The sequence below is a fragment of the Lissotriton vulgaris genome, chromosome 8 (assembly GCF_964263255.1).
Source record: "Lissotriton vulgaris chromosome 8, aLisVul1.2, whole genome shotgun sequence".
Classification (NCBI taxonomy): Eukaryota; Metazoa; Chordata; class Amphibia; order Caudata; family Salamandridae; genus Lissotriton; species Lissotriton vulgaris.
In genome coordinates this window covers 1,307,001,690-1,307,018,220 of record NC_141696.1, presented here as the reverse complement: position 1 = coordinate 1,307,018,220, position 16,531 = coordinate 1,307,001,690, and the positions used below count along the sequence as shown (strand labels likewise).

General features: G+C 42.5%; 1 protein-coding gene across 1 annotated transcript; it reads left to right on the top strand.

The window, feature by feature from the left end:
• Window positions 1-845: 845 nt before the first annotated feature.
• LOC147698654 (sarcolipin-like) lies at window positions 846-16,041 on the top strand. The gene is made up of 2 exons (XM_086935241.1): window positions 846-961; window positions 15,241-16,041. Exon 2 carries the CDS (start codon window positions 15,326-15,328, stop codon window positions 15,419-15,421), a length of 96 nt encoding a protein of 31 aa, XP_086791367.1. The 5' UTR covers window positions 846-961; window positions 15,241-15,325; the 3' UTR covers window positions 15,422-16,041.
• Window positions 16,042-16,531: the final 490 nt, after the last annotated feature.

Genomic DNA, 16,531 nt, shown 5'->3' with positions numbered 1-16,531 from the left:
TCACAACCGTCAACTCTGGCTGGGGGAGGAAGAGGGGTCCTCCCCTGACATAGTCGTTGTCCATCAGACACCACTGCAGGTCTTTTGCAGTTCCCTCCGAGATTTGAACCATGTTGGATTCCCCTGATGCTGTGCCGCCTGGAACTTCAGGTCCCACTGCAGAGCCCTCATATGCCAACAGGCATGTGTCACAAGAAGGATGCAGGAAGCCATGAGGCCCAGCAGCCTCAGAGTCAGTCTTAGTGAAATCCAGGATAGAGGCAAAAACATCGGTATCATAGTCTGAATATCCTGGACTTGCCGCTGGGGAGGATAGGCCCGAAACTGCACTGTGTCCAGAACAGCCCACATGAAAGGGAGCATCTAAAAGGGAGTCAGGTGTGACTTCGGCATGTTTATAATGAGCCCAAACAAAGGCGGGAGGTCCCCTGTAATCTGTCAATCAAATGATTGAAAGTCATGTGTGACAATTTCAGACTGTTATACTTTTTAAGCACTTCGGAAGGTTGCATTCTGGGAGTTGTAGTTTCACTTTAAGCTTCACTGTAAACATTGTCTTAAATAGCAGGGTAACGTCCTGCCTGAATACTTGCGCGACTTATTCCTATGTATAAGACATAGAATTTGACGTTTCTCCAACCTTAGGCATAACATTTGAAATTGGCGAGGAAGCTCTGGGCCTCTTGAAGTGAGCGCGCCTCGCGCACCGAGCTGGGGAAGTAACGCAGTCCCCGTGTCAAGACGTCGAACCTGCCGCGTGCCTTTTTTAATCTTCATCGACCTCATCAGATTTCGTGCCAGTTCACGTCTTGTCTTGCCCCCTCCTCCGCCTACTTTAGCTCCATGACACGGATCTGGGATCCACATAGCACTGGCAGGAAGACAGGGCAGACACAGGAGGGGCAGAGTGTCCACTGTGACCTGGGGTCTCCAAGGCAGACGCACCGGACATCCTCTCCAGGTAACCTCCACCATCTGGGCTCAGCGGATTCACTTTAAACTGTGTGCATTTGCAGTGAGGGCATTGTGGCTGCATAAGAAGGTACTGGCTTTCTTTTAGTTCTTTTTTTAAGAGTGTTTGGAGTGAAATTACTTCATGCTAAACTCGTGCGGTCAATAATTTGTCCAGTGCTTGTTGTGACAGCGGGGGGCGGCTTAGGGTGCTCTGCTGGGAAGGGGTGAACGGTCTGCTTCGGTATTAAGACCGGCAAAATGATCTATTCCACAGCTTCTAACTATACCATATGTAACTGTCAATCTATAGGAAGCTTAAGAAACAAGATTCACGGCTGCACCACCTGCTTACGTGATTTATTCAATTCCACTTTGCAGGGAGGGTTGTATCACACTGCGTGTCATGCCAAGAACTTAACATCGCAAGCAAACATACAGTGCATTTATAAAGCGCATGTTCACCTCTAGGGGAATCTTGGCGCTGAATAGCAGAGGTTTACTGTTACCTAACTCAATGGCTCTCATTTTATTGACCCACCGGGATTTGATGCTGTGATTAGGAGGTCTGGACGGTTTATCCACTGAGCCACCATGGACCGAGCAACTTTTTCCGTTTAAACAAACCTGCATAATCTAAGACATTTATTTGGGCCATGTTTGTTCCATTAGCTGTGCAAGCTGCCTTAGAAATTTGTTCTGAAAAGCAGACAGTATGTTCTTTTTCACGAACTATTTTTTTATTTCCTTTTATTTTAATTGTTTACTTACGACTCACTAATGATGCACGCATGAAATATAGAATTTCTCGATAATGCTTTCGTCTTTTTTCCTTCAACTCTGATAGAACAATATTTAGAGTTGATTTAGCTTCACACGTGGATTGAACATGACTTTCTGCCTTCACAGATATATAATGGCTAACTTTACCCAGGGGACTTATTGGAAAACAGTTTACCAATTCCCAGGATGGAGAATACACACGCTTGACATGTATTTCTTCAGCAAACCTTCCAAAATAAACCCTCGGCAGCCTAGACCCTGGGGTTGGTATTAAGTGTTCACTCAAAGGCAGTGTCAGACTTTAACAAAAATATATCCCTGCTATAGTGTTAGTCCAGCCCAAGCATTCTCATTGGTTTGGACCAGAGTAGACCAGTGGATAAAGTCAAAAGCCACAACAAACATCGAATATGAACTAGACAGCTGATGGGTGATAGTCACTGCTGATCTGCTGCTAATAGTGCAGAGTGTTACCCTGGCAAGTCCTGACTTAGGACTGGGGATCCACCTTGTCGACACGTCAGCGAACAAATAACCGAACTTAAAGACTCTTATGCCGCAAAGAAGATCTTGGTACGGGATTTACAGGAGCAGTGGCTTGATTGGCTGATCATACCTGATAGCATTCTAACAGAAACATTAATTTTCCCATAATTAGACAAGACCTTTCCAAAGATGAAAAGACTACATTTGGAAGACAACTTCAGTTGTTTACATTACATCTGGCCCTTGCTGCATACAGCTGCCCAGCCGAATAACATCAGTGCGTAGTCCGAGTATTGTGAAACATTATTCGCACTGCCTGCCAACAGCAGAAGCAAGGTTCCTCCACTCTTGTCAGCCTGGGAGGTCTTCTGAGCTCACAGATGTGAGTCACATGGGTTGAGTCGCTTCCCAGTGCTGCTGGTGAGGTGAGCGGAGGAGGACAGATGCAGAATCTCCCGCTTGGGGGCAGCTGTGACTAGTAGACATTTTTACTCCTCACTGTGACCATGTGTTTGAAGGATTTTCCAAATGATTTCAATTTTCTCTTATAACTGGTTATAGTATTTTTGCTTTTAATTAATACTGCCTTTGGTATTCACTTGTTCTTTCTCCTACTCATTTCAGGAGCAGTTCCGAAGAAGACGTCTAAAGTATCATTTGCCCTAAGTGCATGCCATTGTAACCATTCAATAGCAGTTTGATTAGAAGATTCCCTAGGTGCACTAATGGGGAGAAGCCACAGAAGTCTCGTGATGGCTCCTGGTGGGTGGGTAGGGCCATCAGGGAGCTGAGGGGTGTGATGAAGACGAGGACAGCTTTTTGGGTAGTATTAATCAACAGCAAAAATAAAACCCTACATTAAAATACACTTGTAAGATCCAAGTAAAATCATCTGGAAAACGCTTCAGACACATGGTCACAGTGAGGAGGAAAATGTCTACTTGTCACAGCTGTTCCTAAGTGGGAGATGCTGCAGCTGGGCTCCCCCAATAACCTCACCAGCAGCACTGGGAAGCGACTGAACCCATGTGACTCACAACTGTGGGCTCAGAAGAACTCCTAAGCTGACAAAAGTGATAGAACTTCTGTTGGCAGGAAGGGAGAATGATGTTTCCTGATACTCTAATAACAAACTGATAAAATAGCCCTTAAGACATTCCCTGTTGTGAAAGCAGTGCTATGCAAAATTATTTTAGAGTTCTCTTTATGGGTGGCACCATTCACCGACACATAGCATACTAGCCTGTTTATTGCGCCTCAAAACAAGCAAGCTTCTGTGATGACAACGTCTGAACCTCAGGACTTCTTAAGGCTGGCAGATCTGTAAAATGATGGATACGGCTCCAGCCTAGGTTTGCCTCCAGCTGGAATGGAAAGTTCTCAATATTCATGTACTCCTGAATGTTATCTCATTATAACATGGGTGAGCGAAAGCCTCAACCATACTGATTAAAATCGCTTCACGTACAATTTACCATAAGGTTTCGAAATCCCTAATTTTGAATATGGCTTACTTGGTCATTGGCATTTTGACGCTCACATAAGGGTATTTCTTGTTAACTGCATGGCATCCCTCACGTCGTAACCCCTATCGAACCCTTAAACTGCAAAAGGATGATATTTCACTTCTATGCAGTCAGAACATCTAATTCATTCTCTGCCACGTGGTGGAAGTTTCTTCCTCTCTATCTCAGTGCTCCGCTTTGATCCACCCCTTGAGTTAAACCAGTCTGTCATAAGGTTCCAAACAAAGTCCTTCGTTAATTCACTAAAACACGTTTCTTTGGGGACATTGTGATTTATATATTTGCACCTTACTACGTAGTCCATCAGGTTGTATTTGCTTCCAGAAAAGCATGGATATCACAAGACTCTTCTCTGTATCTAAAACCTGCTGATAGCATTAAGCTGTACCCGACAGAAGCAAGCCATTAGTGAATTTCTATTAGTGGTGAACAGATGTCGTCATTTCCTGCTCCATTCTTGATAATATCCATGGAGTATCACTAGTCAAAAGCTCACAAATATCTATAGTGTGATTATGCATATTTGTGATCAGTTAAAAATGCTGCTAGGTTATGGGGCGATTCTGAGTCTGCTGAGTCTTTAAGCCACTGTTAAAAGTGAGACAGCCTGGGTGTGATGGGTTACCCAGATGTGGGTCCTGTGCTCACTGTGCCATTGGACTTATGATGCATTTTACTATTAAAGCACAAATAGGCTGAAACCAGTTTGGGGTTGCTTATGTTCCCACCTGGAGAGGATCTAGCCTGGCAGGTTGGGTTGGTAAGTTACTACTGGAGCAGGACCAAGTCCAATACGCCTACAGCTAGTCTGTGTCTAAAGGGGCAATTATTACACTCTTACTAAATATGTCATATCCAGTCAGAGCTTTTACTTAGTTAAAATATCACTTTACTAATGTTTAAAATATATATATACACAGTAAAAAGTAAACCAAACAGCAATAAATCACACAATTAATACAAAATACCAACAGTGAACACCAAAGTTGCACACAAACCAAGTATTGCGATCACCTCTCCCAGAAATCAAAGGGCAATCTTATCCTATGGGAGAATGCTTGAAGCTGTTTGAGATCACGAGTATGACGCAAACCACTGATCACAAAGTGTTTTGCAGTACTCTCTCATAGAAGACAAAGAACTCATGTCATCTTCTGTGAAGGGCTCTGACGACCCTATGTTTTTCTTGCAATCATTCATTTAGTTCTTCATCATGATTGCTCAATTACAACTATAATTGTGGTGTGGTAGGGCAGGCTGAGTTTTCACAACCCACGCCCTCCCCCAGAAGAAAATTTGAAAGTAAGCCCAAAAGGTCATATTACTTTGCATGACCATGCTCAAGGTGGATATGACACCAAGGCTTCCAGGCGGTGCCTCTGCAAAGCCAGGGCATCCGCAGGGACACTTCTTGCTGACTGAGGTTGGTGATGGGTCCATATTCAATACCACAGCAGGTAAAGGGTAGTGAGTACTGGAATTAAATAGTGGAAGGTGCCAGGGGGGAATAAAAGGTTCACAAATGTTGGGGAAGGGGCATGTGCTCTTTAGACAGTAACCACTCCAAGTTGCTCACCTTCTAATGGAGAATATGCTTTTTTGTCTGTCACCATCCAACCTCTGGGTAAAAGTAAAGATAAATTGTAGGTGCTCTGGTCAGCATTTTTCTTGATTCTTTGGTAGTCTGGTGCGTGCACTCATGTACAGTATCAGTAGTAGCACCAGCAAGGCAAAGCCAGCAGAACATAACAGGACCCCGTGGATTTAGTCCCAGTCCAGGGAAATAGGTGGTCTACAGCTCCATGTTCAGGGAGCACTCCAACAATGTCTGCTCAGGTCTGTGACAATATAGCTCTTAAAAACGCTGGCGCGGGGTTCATCTTATATGTCCAGTTCATGGCAGTTGGTCAGAAGCCCAATTGCTAATCATTTCAGGTGCATCTTCGAAGTTTGAATTTTCAACTCCTAAGAGTGGGATGTATTTCCCACTTCTAGGAAAACGCAAATGTTATTTAGCAGAGGCAAGCAGACTGCTCTTTTAGAAACCTTGTGTACCTAACCAGACAGTGCTTATGAAAGAGCAAGAGGGTGATGGGTTGACCTTCTTGTTTATGCAGGGAGCATTTATCGAAATATTATTCTCAGTATTTATACATTTTTATCTTAGCAAGTAGCTCATAAGCTTCAGAATACAGACAATAGTAATATTTACAAAATGTAGGTACTTCACAACGGAGGCCATAGGAAACTACCACGTATGAAGATGCTTTTGAAATATCAATTATTTCCTAGTGCATAGCTGCATCCATGCCTCCAATTCTCTTTTTATACACTTTTTAAATAAGATTCTGAGAATAGAATGTACATTGGTCGGTTGAAATGAGTCTATTTCAATCTACATTTCAAATTACATATTTGCATTTTAATGTACAACATATACACCTCAGTCCACAGAAAATGTAGTTCAGCCCATCTTTATACAGAATAGTAAGCACTTTACTATTCTCAGTGTAAAATATATGCATTTCACTATTATGTGTTAGATTTACGGGTATTGACCTATTTTCTATTGAGGTAACACTAGTTGACATACAGACAGACTATCCAAAGGAGAACATATAGTTCTTTTCATATTGTTTATTTCATTTTATATGCATTGTTCATTGTTTGTAAACATACAATATGAAGAGCTATGCAATGGTTAAGAATGGAAAAATGAAAAAAATGCATTTATGGAAAGGAGATTTTGGGGAGGCTATAACAAACTAATTGCACGTTACACTGCAATGGCAATTAGGAAGAAACTATTATAAGGAATACCAAATTTAAGATAGACCTTGACAACATTCCTCATGGGAAACCCTAAAATGTACCATACCCCAATCCTTTCCCAAAACCTTTACTATGCCCTAACTCTACATCTCACAGCAACCAGAACCCTATCAATAACACTAACACTTGCTCTAAGGCTAACCTTAACTAGTTAACATAACCATCTGCACAAATGTGAACCTAAATATAGCACACACCTCTCCCCTAACCGAATGGTAACCCTTGCCCTAGGTGTAACACCCACTCTAAACTCTGCTATTCCTAAACGTTGCCTTATTTTAAATTCACCACACAGCTATAACCTTAATTTCTCACATAACCATAATAACATTGCAAACCTTTTTAAAACAATAACCATAATCGTATCCCTAACTCCTGGCTTAGAGGTTCAATGCTGAAGTCATTATCAGGACATGGAAGGACACAAGTGAAATACATTTCGAAAATGGGTTTACTTTCTGACTATACTACTTAAAAAAAAGTTCTTAATTTTCGATTCCTTCATTTACACCTGTCTACATGTTATTTCCTGCATGACGACTTGCTTTAATGGTTTCTCAGTTTTGACATATTGCCAAAGTACAAATTTTGCACCTGCTAAGAATAAAGGCTGTAGTATAACTTACAGTGATTTCATGGGGAAACAATGTCGTGTGCTTCTGATAAGCCACCAGCGTGTAGAGATATTTGTTCTTAAACTATATTAGTACATATTTAGACATAGTATGAGATCTGGCACTATGGGTCATGAGAAAACCCTTTCTTCCTCACTCTCATAGTATAATTCTCACTGTGTCTGAGACTGTTTCGTCTCTGCCAGTTTATGACCTCTGACAGTGCATGATGTTAGTGCTATCACTAAGTTTCAGAATGTACACAAATATCATGACCTTGTGTCTTGCACACGGGGAAAAGGCCTACGGAACCCAATGCAGTGCTTAATTTGTGCCGGTGCTTGCCGGTGCTTAGCACCGGCACTTAATTATCAGGGCCGGGTCTACACGTGTTTAGTACACGTAATTGATTTTTATACTGCGTGGCACAAAGTGAGTGCTGCACTGCTGCTCTACGCTCGCCATCACGGAGTCACCAGTAGTTCAACATCTTCTCACTTACTATTTCAGTCAGTAACTGTAATATCTGACTGAATCTCAATCTCTTCTTGGCGTGTTGAATTAATGCAGCAGCTGCGGCTCAGTGTTACCGCCCGGCCCAGGCCAGTGGGCGGGACACTGAGTTTGGGCAGGGCTTTGTTGATGACGGTCTTCTGCGGGGGTTGGGGCCGTGCGCGGCAGCAGAGTGCGCAGACATTTTTTTACATTAGAATGGGCGCGCATTTGCTGCAGTGCCACCATGCCCGGCCCCAGCATACCCACACGTCACAGAGTCATCGTGGCCTAGGTTCTCAAGCGGCCGCTCTCGCTCTGTCTAGTGAGAGGCGAGCGCGATCTGGACAACGTTGGGTTACCTAGAACAGGCAGGCAGCACAGCACAGCACCAGGTGAGGCATGGCCTGATGGTACTAGGCCTAATCATTATCAGCAGTTAAATAAATAAAGGTGCGCAGCATAAGGAGCACGCACCAGTGAGGTGAGCGCGAGCGAGACAGGGCCAGGGCCTGAACAGTTAAAGAAGCTGCGCAGCAACCTGCCTAATAGTAGAGTAGTCCCGACAGAGTGAGAGTCCTCAGTCCGACTGTTTAATCCATTAATGATTGATATGGAGTGGCCGCGTGGCGATTATGATTCGATTATAAATGTTTTTTAACTTGATTGATGATAATGATGGCAAGGCTCGTTTGCCGCGCCGCGGGTCCCTAGTTTGATGAGTTGCGGCTGGATTCAGTTTTGGTTTTTCAAGTCTGTGCCTGTGCGTGACGCCGACGGTGACCGACTACCTAACAAGAATACCTAAGGCTGTATTGAGTCAGTGGTTGTATGATGCCAAGCAGCCAATTTAACCACGCGCCTGTTTGCTTGCTTGTGGACAGCCAGGGCCTGTGTCTGCAAGGTGTGGCAGCAGCAGGCCTAATCAGTTAGCCCAAGGCTGCAGCGGCAGCCTGCAGGCTGTGCAGTGCAATCAGGGCTCGAGTCGGGGTACCACGCGGGTGGACGGCGTCCCCCCACTTATTTTACCGCATTTTTACCGGGTGGACGCCGTCCCCCATGCCCAAAAGCTGGACTTTGCACTTTGGCCTCTCTGGGGCGAGATCGGAGCTTATTCAGCACGCTGCTCACGTGCTGGCGTCTCTGATGCGTTCGCATCTAAGGGGTGAGCGAGGGGAGGCAATGAATTTGATTGTGCAAGCCACCTTTCATGACGTCACTTTCTGTCGTGACGTCACTTTCGGTGACAGCGTCCCCCCACTTCTTTTTTTAGGACTTGTGCCCTGAGTGCAATACTACTTCAGTCAGTGTGTGTGCGTGTGCCAGTGTCCGGTAACTTCAGTTTTAATTGAAACACACCCACACACACTCTGAATGCTCTGTTGTTAGTTACTGTGATACCGGGCGGCCGTAGCCGCCATGTGATGCCAGTGCCACCGTGATCATGCCGCCAGTGGGTGGCGTTTATTTTATTTTAAAAGTTGTATGTAGCGCTAGGTTGACCCGTAGGTATCAGAGCGCTTTCAATACACACAGTTTAAAAACACAGAAAGAGATTGCACTCATCATTGACTTAAATCTCTCCTGCCGGGCGTCAGGCAATTTCCTCTCCTGGGGGTTATTTTGTTGTTTCTTGCGCTGTGTTCTGAAGCTTTTTCCAAGAAAAATAGAACGCAGAGCTCGCAATACGGATAACTAAGACAAGGTGAATGCATGGCGATGAAAAACTTCACAAAGTTTACTTCTCACATTTGCAGCAAAACTTTGACTTTTGCTCGAGTTTATTTGGAAAGCTGAGTTTACAGACAAAAACTCTGCATGCATTTATAATGGTGGATGGGAAACTCCAGCAAAGAGTTAACTGGTGGAGAAGAACTCTGTAGATATTTGTCATTGTGTCTGGGTTCGATAAGAGTGAACATTAACTCCCAATGTACTTAAAACTGTGCACGGGCTCCAGCAAACGTAAACCAAGAAACATTGGAAAGCTTTAGAAATTGGAAAATTTGGAAACTTCGCAAAACTTCAAGGGCATGCACCAAAAAAATAGAAACAATTTGAGTTTCTCCATAGGATTCAAATCTGCGATATTCATTTTACACATACACAAACTCTGCTGTAGATTATTGTCTCGCTGAGGTAGTTCTCCAAGGGTTTACAAGTAGTTCCAACTTCCAGGTCAGCAGGACACGAATTTCCCAGTCGTGGTCTAATCCTAATCTAATTTTTCCTAGGACAGCAAACAGACTACAACTCCCAGAATGCACGCATTAGTCAAATGAAATTTGTGACCGGTCAACATGGGGCTGAGGGCTGCTGCCTGCTTGCACCCTTAAACTTACCAGCATTTAAACCTGTGGCGTGCAGGTTACACACAGATCTCTGCAACATTCCCCCAAAAAAGTGTCCAGGCCATTACCGCCCTAAAAGTGGAATAAGTGTATCAATGCCACTGGAGAGATGAAGGTAGCTCTATTCGGACTTCTCTCCAATAAATGTACTTTCTCACATACGTAACCCAAGACCAAAATACCAAAAAGACTCAGTTATTTATTTGCATCAGCTATTCAGTTTACTTGTGTATACAAGTAAAATGAATCTGAAATGTGGGCATTTTTCGTTTTGTAAAAATGTATTACATTTTGCCTCTCTCCCTACCCAGTGGGCCCATGAAATCACATTTCCTGAACTTTCTTCTCCTGTCCCGCCTCTGTCAGTGTCTTCCCTGGGGCAGACGTGCTTATCACCTCTGCATTACATGCCTGTAAAACAAACAAAAAGCACAGAAAAGGCCTGCAGGTGAACTAACTGCCTTTGAAGGGGCGGTGGCCCATGGCTATTGGTTGCTGTTGCTTGCCAAACCAACCAACACTACTTTTTGTTTGGGTGCACACAGTCATGCGTACCTCCCTTTCACCCACGGAATCCTCATCAGACAAAACAGTGAAAACACACAGACTGAGAGGACAGTGAAGGGCAAATGAAGGTGTCAGTCAGCAGGCTGAGCAGGGTCTAGTCACGTCACCATTATACTGCGTGAAATGCATTCCAACTCGGTGTTCTTGGTGAGGCTTGGACTTGTGACTGGGCCGGGTGGGCCCCAGCACAGCCAGTATATTCTTGTTTTAAAAGCACCTGCTGCTGAGTTCCTTCCTGACCTCCAGTAATATTCAGGCATACATTCAAATGTCAAGATAACTAGTGATTAAACGTCTTCATAGAGAGAAACAGGAGTCTAGGGGAAGTTGTGACTGCTTGTAAGGTAGTACAGATGCCCGATGGTTACTATACCTGCTGCAAAGAACGTTTACCATGCTGATCAAAAAGTGTATGTAATCATGTAAAGTAGGTCAGTGACACGTGTTACTGCTTCTGTCAGAGAGATCCTTTTGTTACTTGCTATTTGTATATATTACATCTGACGTTTAGCAGTGGCAGTTGCAGATGCGGGTGGAGCCAATATAGTAAGTGGGCGGAGCCAGAGAACGTGGGCGTGGCCTCCGTCAAACATTTGAGCACCTGCACTTCAAATTTTACAAATTAAGCACTGACCCAATGCAATACAGTACTAAAAGTTAAACTGAATATATTACCACACATAAGAGACAGACATAAAATTGCATATAAAATGATCACATAAAATACAAAATTACTGTACAAACTTGCCGAATTCGTTACGTCAATAGACTTAAAAATGGCAGTAGATGCTCAAAACTGATACGACTCATGAATTGGAAAATGATTAACAGAAACCCACAACACATTTAACATCCAGCACCCTTAGGACCACATCCTCTGGTGCACTTTCGTGTCTTGAGCCATTTGTAATAAAAATGTGTCCTATTTTTATCACCCTTACTCATACTGGTGAGCTGTAACTCCATGCTCAAAAGAAAAATACATCATTGTTTCAGAGACGTGCTGGTGCATGAACCAATTTTTTTGATAAATAGATAGTGATCATGGGGTCCATTAGACTAAAATTAATAATATATCTATTTTAGGGTTCAGTTCCATATCTTAATCGGGATTAATCTTCTTTTGTTTTTTCACTTAAACTAAAATGGGGAAAGCCTTTCTCTTCACAAGACTTCTCAATTTCTTCGCTTCAGGAATTTCAACTTGCTTTTTTTGTTACATGTGCCTTTTCATACTGACAAAGTGCTTCCACATTGTGTTTTCTATTGCATGTGTCAGAATGAAAGTGGGGGGTGGCGTGTGGGGGGGGGGGGGGCTACAGTGCCTTCCTCAACCTCTGGTCAGACTTCTATTACCTCCACATTTCCTCTGCCACTTCATTTATTTCATTTCCACGCCTGCCTATTGATCGTAGTCTCTCATATTTTGTTTTATTGTCAAAGTCATTTAAGTTATGCATGCATTTTTACTGTTCTACCTGTTTGGACATATCTTATTAAAGACTGAACCAATTTAATACATACATTTTCTGGAAGGATTTAGGCGAGCACTGGAGATACCCCTACTTGTCATTACTGGGTACGTCAGCCATGTTTAAGATGATCTTCCTGCACAGGTTCCAATACACTCTTCAAAGCATGCCATTTAGGATACCAGTCAATTTCTTTAAGAAATTGGAGACATCAATTTGCCAATTTCTGTGGAACAGCACGCCTCCATATACAGCTTTGAATATATTGATGAGGAGGGTGTACGACAGGCGCATTGAGCTTCCTGACATCAGAAACTTCTGGCTACACCATTGACAATCATTAACTACTGGGTGTTCGCGCCTTGGGACGAAACCCCAATTAGAATAGACAGGCTTGCAATGAAAAATGGAAGATACCCAGCAATACTATAAGGGCACCGGCCACCCAGAACATTACTGACACTCGCACAAAATATGGTGCCGGTATGGCAGAAAGCTACAAGGTTTCTGATTTGTGGGGACTCTGACTGAAAGCACTTCCTTGTAGGGTAGGAGAACTTATCAGAATTGATCACCCTTAAAGGATTCAGAGGGTGGGATAATATTGGCATAAGCAAATTGGGTGACGTCCAATCAGATGAATAGATGATCCTATTTCGTGGTTTTGGAGGGAGTATCATATGCCTGTTATTGAACAATATAAATACATGCAGGTACGGCATGCTTTGCTGCCCCACAGTAAACAGAGGACTAAGGTCTCTGAATCATCCCAAGTAGAAGACAGGATACACAGAATGAACACTTATATTTTACCTCACTTTTTAATCCCAGAGTTTTCTTAATTTCATTCATTAATCACCTATTTGGGTCAACTTTTATATTAGTATAATCAACAAGGCACAGTTTTAATCTAATAGTACAAACACACATTGCATTTCAGTGAGAAACATTCCCCCCAACATTTTGCCTATAAACATTAATGATGAAATAGCAATTGATAACATTTCCCCATGTTAATCTCTTGGCTCTCCACCAGTCTCCTCCTCGGAGACCTCATCCGTCTGAATCCTGGGTGGCTCACAAATGTATCCCCTGAATTTATTCCAAGCCCCCCACACTTTACTCCACTTTTGTGGACAGCCTCGGCTAATGTATACTGCTTTTTCAGTCACCATAGCTGTATCCATGTCTTTGCACCGTGCGTTGAGTGTCGGTGACTCCTCCAAGCCCCACTTTTGTGCGATGTTACGCTTTGCAAACATTATACCCAGTATAGCCCAGTCCTGTGCTGGATGTGTAAGGTCATTTGGTTCCCAAACATTTAACAAACATCTCTTGGGTTCTGGCACCAGTGACACTTCCTCTGTTTGCAATATCATTCTCATTACAATAACCCAGTATTCTGCGCTCTTCGGGCATTGCCATATGGTATGGTAAAATGTACCTTCTTCCCCACAACGCCTTAAGCAGTACAGGTGCGATGCTGTCCCTATCCTACAGATGGTAAATCTGGTATAATAGGTAAGGTGCAGTATTTTGAGCTGCACTAACCTAAGCTTCGAAGGTATTCCCACCTCCCGGGGTAATGCTATTGCTTCTTGCTAATCGGTGTCATCAAGTTCCCCCACATCCAGGGACCATTTTTCCCTGAGTGCCCCATTAGGGTCCGGTAAGTTGTTAACTAATTTTCGATAGGTGAGGTAAGTGGCTCGCTTATGCATATAGTCTGTCAGCAATCTATCTTCTAGGGGGTGAATTCCGGAACCTCGGTACCAGATGGTAAGGCTGCTTGTAGCGCATGTTTTACCTGCATATAACGAAATATTTCTGAGGGTGCCAACTCATATTGCTCCTTGAGATGTTCAAATGTGATTACCTCCCCTTTATATTACTCTTTTTAATTGGCTGAAGTAGCAGCTATTTTTTGCTCTTTTTGTAATGCTAAAATGCAAAACAGAAAAAGTCCTATTTTTTGCAATTCCAGAATCAAGTTCAGGTAGTCTTCATTTCATCTGCTGTTCTCTTTTTATGGATATGGACAAATTAATCAGGAAACTGTATTTGATTACTACACCTATGTGTAACTACTGTATCAATTGTAGAAACCATTTCAGTAATCTAAAACACCTATTCCAACCAGCCCATTCCCCTCTTACATAGCCATTGCACATTTCTCCAGTATAATCAATCACTTTGCCATGGCCAAATTCTACCCTTTTTGTAGATCAGAATATCAAAGGATAAGTGCCCATTAGTTAGTATTCCAAATGCAATGATCAGACCTGCCCTTTATCTGCACCAGCAAACATTAGAGCAAAAATATTGCAATAATTATCGTTATGTCCAGGAAAGACCTCCATCAACCTGGATTTAAAACTGTTACAGAGCTACAAATACCACCTCTGAAGGGAGAATTTTTTATTACAGAACTTACTGCATGGTAAAGGCCGCCTTCCCCACAAAGGCTGGTCAAATATCTCAATATCTGTCATTAACCTCTTTTCTTCCAGTTATTGGATAGCAGTGAGTTCTCTTTGGTACCTTGAGCAGTTCTCTCCAACTACAATTGACTAGGTTCTCATGTAACATAGGGTCTGATTCACAAAGATAAACGTAATTTTTTGCGTAAATTTACGATTGTTTGCTATTCACAAAGGTATTTACCCAGTAGTATCTTTACGACCGCGGAGTATCCGCACATAAAAACATAGAACGGTCCTATCTTTCCGCAGTTGTAAAGATATTACTAGTAGCATACCGTTGTGAAGAGCAAACCATCTTAAACGTACACAAAAGTATAAATATACCTTTCTGAATCAGGCCCTCTGTTTTTGGAATGACAAATATAACATTCATGTTTACTGATGCTATAGCAATGTTGCTACTTGTAGCAATGTGTTTATTTGGAAATTCAGCAGTTGAGTTCCCTGATTACCTATTAAATTGTTGCTCCAACAGCTTCCACAAGTTGGAACTCTGATTCAATAACTATAACTTAAATATTGTGTTCTACTTTTCAGCAGTGTTTAACCAAACAGAGGGCTAACCCTGAATTCAAAGATAAAACTGTATACGAAATGCATTATCTATAGCTTCTGCTCTGAATTCTTGATGCACTGTAGGATTTTTCTACATTTTGTATTTCAATACTTTGTCTCATTTCTAGGAAAAGCTAACATCCGTCTCTTGACTACTGCTCATAAAGGACTCTGTGAGGACTTGGACCTCAGACCTCACCATCATTGGCAAAGATGGAGCGATCTACACAGGAGCTGTTCCTCAACTTCATGATCGTCTTGATCACCATCATGCTCATGTGGCTTCTTGTTAAATCTTATCTAGAATAAGGAACCTCACAATGGCATTCGGATTACCCTAAACGTGTACATCTGTGAAGAACAATGTAAGCGATGCACAAGTTCATGCAAGCTACACCGCTGTGTATCCTGTGTAGCTCATATGCGGCCTGAATTGTAAAATGTAAAGTCCACGCAAAGATCTTCCATCGAATCCTTGGGCACCGTAAACGTGTACATCTGTGAAGAACAATGTAAGCGATGCACAAGTTCATGCAAGCTACACCGCTGTGTATCCTGTGTAGCTCATATGCGGCCTGAATTGTAAAATGTAAAGTCCACGCAAAGATCTTCCATCGAAACCCTTGGGCACCGCAAGCTGTTCTCAGAGGACAAACTAAGCCTCCAGTTAACAACTACCCTAATGTGAAGCTCTCACCGCTAAGTTAATCTATGTGTTCGATTGTAAAACAAAAGGAAAATAATCTCTGTATTGTCAATGCCATAACAGGGATACCACCTTTTCCTTGCATGCAAATACAGCTTGTCCAGTATGTTATTGTTGCTTAAGTGCAAGGCCAACTCCAGTAGATTAAACCCTGACTGAAGAAAACCATTGTTTGCTCAACGCTGTTTGCAACTGAATAAAGATACAAAGTTTGTTGCCTCTTTGTTGTTGTTTTCATTGTTTCATTGGTGCTATTCAACTGTAACTATGTATCAGGCTTTTCACGCTTACTGTGCCATCCAATTTGTTCTTAACAATTACATTAATATATATACTACACACACAAATGTATGTTTCTGTTTACATATATCGATACCCCTGTTGTTAACACCAAGAATCAGGCATAGACCCCACTTCACTTTCTCTGCTATTTTATTGCAGTTTCTTCTGCCATGACGCGTTTTGGCCAATCCTGGCCTTGATCAATTACACTCCGCAATAGACCAATTTTATACTAATCACATGATGTGTAGACATAGAAAACAAACTACAAGGAATAACAAACATATCATGATAAAATTATTGTGAAGTACAGGCAATATGCTCCTATTGTTATAAAAGTTGTTAAACAATCAGCAACCGCAATATACAGAATTAATTACTGCATATGATTAAACTGGGTATATGCAATACAATTACTGGATGAATCCATT

Coding starts and splice junctions, on each gene's coding strand:
- LOC147698654 (XM_086935241.1), top strand. CDS start 15,326: ATGGAGCGATCTACACAGGAGCTGTTCCTCAACTTCATGATCGTCTTG.